The sequence below is a fragment of the Chondrus crispus genome, genomic scaffold (genome assembly GCF_000350225.1).
Source record: "Chondrus crispus Stackhouse genomic scaffold, scaffold_91, whole genome shotgun sequence".
Classification (NCBI taxonomy): Eukaryota; Rhodophyta; class Florideophyceae; order Gigartinales; family Gigartinaceae; genus Chondrus; species Chondrus crispus.
In genome coordinates, this window is record NW_005178804.1 from 295,551 (window position 1) to 302,052 (window position 6,502).

General features: G+C 58.0%; 2 protein-coding genes; one reads left to right on the forward strand and one right to left on the reverse strand.

The window, feature by feature from the left end:
- Positions 1-3,577: 3,577 nt before the first annotated feature.
- Positions 3,578-3,847, forward strand: CHC_T00008013001 (hypothetical protein). The gene has a single exon (XM_005711670.1). It carries the CDS (start codon positions 3,578-3,580, stop codon positions 3,845-3,847), a length of 270 nt encoding a protein of 89 aa, XP_005711727.1.
- A 627-nt stretch (positions 3,848-4,474) lies between these two features.
- Positions 4,475-6,402, reverse strand: CHC_T00008014001 (hypothetical protein; the record flags this gene model as incomplete). XM_005711671.1 is given in 3 exon segments in its annotated part: positions 4,475-4,689; positions 4,690-5,865; positions 5,911-6,402. Coding segments are annotated over 2 exon segments (1,668 nt in total), but the record flags the coding sequence as incomplete, so codon positions are not given.
- Between the last annotated feature and the right edge of the window lie 100 nt (positions 6,403-6,502).

Consider the following 6,502-nt stretch of genomic DNA (forward strand, 5'->3'; position numbering starts at 1 on the left):
GTCGGTACTTTGCCATCGGACAGTAAGGAGGTGTAGCGATGCTACGTGTTTGCTAATTCCCGTCGGGCTGCGTTGCGACGCCCCCGTCGAAGACCTTATCAAGGGTATAAGGTGTAACAGGCGCTCCGCGAGCATTGGATTTACGACCCATCGGGCCCGGCTTCCTAATTACCGCCCCGAACTCTCCGAGCAGCTGCCTGTACAAGACTCTACCACCGTTCGTCCCGGGGCGGGCCTCTTCCTTTTGCCCCCCCTATCAGGGACTTGAGCTACTGTGGGCCGCAAACCCACTTAAAGGGAAAGGGAAAATCGGACACGCCGTAGGGCTGTGCCGTCGGCAACTCTTGTTGGTTGTTGTTCGTTGGTTGTGTTGTCGCTGGACCGTTGGACCCTGGTTCCGGCCTGACAGGCACATTGCACTACACGCTCCCCACACGTTGGCGCCTCGCCTACGTGTATATTGTACACGGCCGCCAGATTAATAACCTCTGCGCGCCAGCCGTTATACTCTAAAGAGCACGACAGTGTAGATTCAAAGTTTGATCAATGGTCGTCTCCGGTAGGGGACGGCAAACTGTAGCACGGTTCATATAGAGAAATGGACATGCCGATACGGTAGTGCCTCGGCGTAAAGACTGTGATTTGTACCTAGATGGGCCGTAATAGCGGAGTTTCGTAACGAAAAAACAACACGAACAGGGCTACCTTCTTATTCGTACACCTGGCCTATGTCGTTGTAATAAGACATTGTAGTCAGTATTGCGGGTTCTGCTTAGAGAACACGTCCTGCTATATCCATCATATCCCTACAAGGCGTACGTTACTGCAAAACCCATCCTAGAGTGAAGAAACCGTGCCGAGTCCGAGTGTAACATCTGAAGTAGTCTGAAATGAATAGAATTCAGGTGAATACGGCATAATAATCTTATATATGGAGATACGTAACACTTAAAAGGACAATGAGACCAATTTACATTCTGCACACACCTCGTGACGTAATACGGATCCAGTTCTTCGTAGATACAGCTTCGGCAGCCCATGGCTGGATATTCTTCTGTAAACTTCTTGCCCTATTCTGATTGGCGGATATAAGACAAAACAGCATCCTCCGTAAATGACACGGTAGTTTGGTATAACAACCCACCCGCGCGAAGGTTGTTAATCTAGTGGCCGTACTCGGTACACACGAGGGAAAGGTGTCTACGTGGTGTAAGCCGGGGCACGCTGATCGGTCGTTTCTGAGTATGCGTGTACAGTAGTGCACACGTACAGTGCTGGAGCCCGTACTTTAGTTTGTAATTAGGGCACTAGAATTTTAGTTCTGTACAGTTCCCGGTACATAACAGGTAGCTGGTACTGTACTGGGACCGGTGCCCGGACGTCTACATGAGGGGTTAAGACCCAACGCCGATCCTTCGCAGTAAGCCGGAGGCAAGCTGGCCTCCGTCTCCTTTGCGCCTAACTACTACCGGTCGATTAGTCTACCCGGGTTGGTTTCTAAACTGTGACCGGTCATATCCAAATCAGCACCTCGGGGCGGCTGCGCATGACCGGCCACGTGTGCCACTCTCTTTTCGCCAGCTCGAACGTATCAGTTGTCCGCACATCCCGCGTTGCGTGCTCCCTCGGCTACATCTCCGGAGCCTCTCGCCCTAGTAATGGGTAAGAGCAGTCGTGCGAGAGGTAAGAAGTGTAGTACAACGGCGCGAAGGCGACGGCACCACCGCCGCCGCCCCGCGGTACAGTACGATGGACTGTAAGCGCGAGAAGAACTGTAAGGAGTTATACTTACAGCAGACGGCCGGTGCGGAGTACAGTACAGTAGTACCCCGCCGGTTACACGTATAGGATCCGAATGGTAAGTAATTAGTAATTAATGCCACAAATTAGCCAATTTAGTACAATAGCTGGTATACAGTAAGTAACAGCTACTGCAGCGGGACAGGTGTGCTGGAGTCCCACTTAGGAGTTAAGACCGGGGGCACCTGCCCCGTTCCAGTAAACTGGAGGCAGACTCGCCTCCCTTCCCTTTACGGCTAATTGCTATCCCGTTCCGGTTTTCCTTTTAGTCTCAGGCTTCTAACCCGTGACCAGCCGTCCGGTTATAACACCACCGACCAGCTGCTCGTCACCGGCCACGTGAGCCTTCCCTCATTTCGAGTCCATCCGTACGGTTTGCGTTCGCGCGTGGGTTACCCAGCGGCGTGCGCTCCCTTACCTCTAACCCCCTTGTTTCCGAGTGGTCGGGACGAAGGTAGTTATACCCCAAGAAGATCCAATGTCCCAATGTCCCAAAGCGAATGTCTGTAACCATAAATGAGCTGACTCCAAGGTCTGTGAACGATGTGTCCACATAGACAGCTGTCTGTCTCCGAAGTAATAGTCCCCTGACACCCACTGTGCCTATTACACAAAGTGGCAGGCCTGAAACTCGTTTGTGGCGGCTCTAGGCGGTTTCGGTAGCTTTTCTAGAGGCATGCTCTAACTTTGCCTTTTCTAGTCTCTTGGTAGTCTCGGTTTCCATCTCAGAAGTAAGCGAAGTTCGAGCAGAGCGTTTGGATTCTGAAAATAAAGCATCATGTTCTTGCTCCGCGAGAAAGGACATCTGTCGCGCAGTCTCTAAGCTTTGGCCGGAAATGCGTCGGAAACATTAAGCACTCATTGAAAGAGTGGCTTAATTCAGGTGCCGTCCGGTGCAAATCTCGATGGTACTTCCGACGACATCGGTACAGTACCAAGGGTACTGTACATAGCTTTCCATTCATCGGTCGCTCCGCAGCTCATTCCATCGCTGGGGCAGCCCTTCTCCCGGTTTAGGGGATTAGGGGGTTTGGATTCTATGCCTTGAATGATGAGCCTGGCCTCAGATGCTTACACCGAAATAGGGACATGATTGGCTGATGTGAGTGCAATGAAGCTCCACAGAAGTTGAGGAGATTCGCCCAACAGAAATTAGCATCCCGCCATTGGTTAACAGAGCCGCCGACTGTAATGAGGACCTGACACAGCCCGCTGATTGGGCAGCGCCACCTGCTCCGCAAAGCGGCGTCGAAATCCTCAATTCACACATCTGCTGTTTTCCTCGTCCGGGCGACTTTTAACCGACTCCTAAAAACCAGGTCTGGCATCGATCCTCGTCTCACTCATTCATCAATCCGCAGAGCACATGCCTCCCCCCTTCGCTTCCCCCCCTCCCCCTTCCTCCCAACCATGGTCTCCTCGCGGAAGCGCAAGCGCTCCCCGACTCGATCCAACCTCCTCAACTCCACGCACGACTACAAAGGCGTCGCACCTCCTCCCTTCGCCCCCGCCCGTCTCTCCCTCCTCAAGGCCTACCGCTCTCCCCTACCCCGCAACCTCCAGCGCGGCCTCTCCCCCGCCTACGTCAACCTTGTCCTAATGGCGGGCGAGCGTCTCCGCGCCCGCGACTTCACCTCTGCAGCCGCCGCGCTCCCCGCTCTCTTCAAACGATACCGCAAGTCCTCCGGCAAGCGGTGGTTTTTCACGCGTGAAATCGCCCTCACTGGCGCCGAGGTGTTGCGGCGCGCCTCGTGGAAGGGGCACGCCGAGATGTTGGATGCTTTCCTTGCCCAGATGTCTCGCGACGGCCATCTCTCCAGCCGCCACGGCCGTGAGGGCTACGCAGCCAAGGCCCGCGAGGCCGTGCTGCTCGAGCGCGCCATGCAGCTGCTCGCCGGCGGCAACGTCCGCCCGGCCTTCGAGTGCCTGTACGAGCAAAGTCAGGACAAGCTCTTCCGCGACAGCGCCCTCATCCACGGGTACCTCGGCATGCTCGCGCTTGCCGTCAGCGCCGCAGAGGACGACCCCTCGGTCTTGCTGCGTGTAGCCGCCGGCGGGCTTAGTACCGCCGCCGAGATCGAGCCCACCGCGTATTTTTACGTCTACTACGCCGCAGCCGCTGCGATGGCCGCCGGGAAGCGCGACGATGCCCTGGCTATGCTGCGCAGGTTTGTGCACGAGAGGAACCGCACGGATCCCATCGCATTGTACGGCGTGCTCGCCTGTCTAGAGGGGCTGGACGACAGGGATTCCGACCCCGTCAGGCAGGAGCGCGTCGACATCGCCCGCCGCTTGCTGCTTGTCGATCCGCTCTCCGTCGCGGCAATGGATTTGCTGCGGGAGGCACACGCGTGGGCGTGGCCGGTCGTGCCGCGTGTGACTTGCGCCGAGCTGGCGGACGCCCTGGGTTCGCGGATAGAGCATGGGGATGTCGCCGATGTCGCGACGTGGACGGCGTTGGGATTCGTGCTGGGGTCCGTGCCGGCGGCGCGCAAGGAGTTTTGGCAGTTTTCAGGGCGGTGCGCTTGGTGGCCATCGCACTTTTTTCGCGTCTCAAAGCTCAACGCTGACATAACGGCGAACCCACGGCTGGCTTCTGTTAAGGGGGCTGTGGCGAAAATGCTTGCCGCAACGGATGGCAGCCCGTACGCCGAGGGGGTGGAGGGGAGTGGGGTCGTGCAGTTGTTCGCTTTTGAGGATAATACTTCAGATAGAACCTAACTTCGTTAACGCACATGATCTAACTTGGCCATCTAAGAGCTAGGGCCCAAACTATGAGTACACAGCAAAGAAAAAAAAAAAGAGGGCAAGAAGCTGTGGTTGTTTTTCCTTATCTGTACAGCAACATGCTTCTACTGAAAACGCCCTACAGATTGCTCTCTTGCATCTCTACGTCACAACCGGGGTGGTTGATAGCGCGGATGTCGGGCCATTCGCCTGAGGCGGGGGGGTTTCATCGTCTTCCACAAGGACGGGCTGGAGCTTTTCAAATTTGGGCTTCTTGAGTGTCAGGATGGCGTACGTCGCGAGGTAGTTGAACGCCAGTATCTTTGACAGGCGCAGACAAGCTTTGGACACGGTTGACTCGCCCCACGTCATGCGCTGCAACACCTGTTCGCCGGTGCGGACGTCCCACGATTCCTTTGCCTCGAACTCGATGCCGCGAAACTCGTTGACGCACAGGGCCTCGTACGCGTGCTTGATAAGCGAGACGCGTGGAATCCAGCTTGCCCAGGCGGGCACATTCTCGTCGGTGATGTAGAGGCCGCCAAAGACGATCTGCAGCACAAAACTGGACGGCCCGACGGCGAGCGCGGCTTCGGTGGACGGGACCAGTGCGCCGATGACTAAGCCGTACGACGCCGCCGTAAACGACTCCAGCGTGATGATACCCAGGAAGCGCAGGATGCGGTTGAGGCCGCCGGACAGGCCGACCATCGGGTAGACGGTGCAGGAGAAGACGAGCGGGAAGAAGGCGCTGACGGGCATCTCCGCGATGAGCTTGCTGACAAAGTACTGAAGAACACTGTACGAGCCACGCGCGCGCTCGCGGTTGACGATGACGCTCTCGCGCGGGAAGACGTTGAGCGTCTTAACAAGGGCGGTCATGGCTGAGTTGATGGTGCATACCTGGAGCAGGCCAAGGCGGTCCTGGATGGTGGTCTGCTTGAAGCCGATGCGCCAGTAGATAGCGCCAAACAGCAGGGCGCTCATGAGGGCGCTCATGAAGCGCGACATATTGGTCTTCTTGTCGCGGGTGATCTGGCGCCAGGCCCTCTGCAGCAGGACGCGGACCTGCCCGAAGGCACCCAGGCGCTTCGGTGGGGCGGCGAAGGGCTTTTCGCCGTCGCCGTCCTCCAGCGGCTGGCGAGCGGCATCGTCGAAAGTGGCGCGCAGCGTGGCGACTCTATTCGCCGACGCGGCGACGGCGTTGGACGCAGCGACGAGGGTGTCGATCCTCTTCTCCGAGGCGGCGGCGGTGTCGTCGGTGGAAAAGTCGACCGAGATCAAGTCGAGGTAGAGCTCGGCGGGGTTGGACTGGTGCGGCATTGGGAATCCCACGCGCTCAAAGTGGGCGGGCGCGTCCGCAGTGGGCCCATGATACACAACACGGCCGCCCGCCAGCAGGACGAGATCATCGCACAGCTTGAAGATCTTGGAGCTCGGCTGATGCACCGAGCATACAACGGTGTGGCCTTGCCTCGCCAGGGCGCGCAGCGACTCCATAACCTTATCCGCCTGGAAGGCATCCAAGCCACTAGTAGGCTCATCACACAGAATGAGGCGCGGGGTGGAGACGAGCTCGCAGCCAAGCGAGAGCCTCTTCTTCTCGCCGCCTGAAATGCCGCGGGTCTTCTCATCGCCGACGCGACTCGTGCTGACGGTCAGCAAGCCGAGCTCGCGCATGAGGGCGTCGACAAAGCGTCTCTTCTCCGCGATGGGCATCTCCTTCGGCAGGCGCATCCTGGCAGCGACGTCCAGCGTCTCCTGTACGGTGAGCTGTGAGAAGAAGAGGTCCTCCTGCCTGACGTAAGCGAGGGTCTCAGCGAGGTCAGCAACGGGCACGCCGTCCACGCACACGCTACCGCGCAGGGTGGCGCCCTTCGCGTACGGCAGGCGTCCGGCCAGGGCGTTGAGCAGGGTAGTTTTCCCGGAGCCGGACGGGCCGAGGATGGCGAGGACGCGGCCCGCGCGCGCGCGG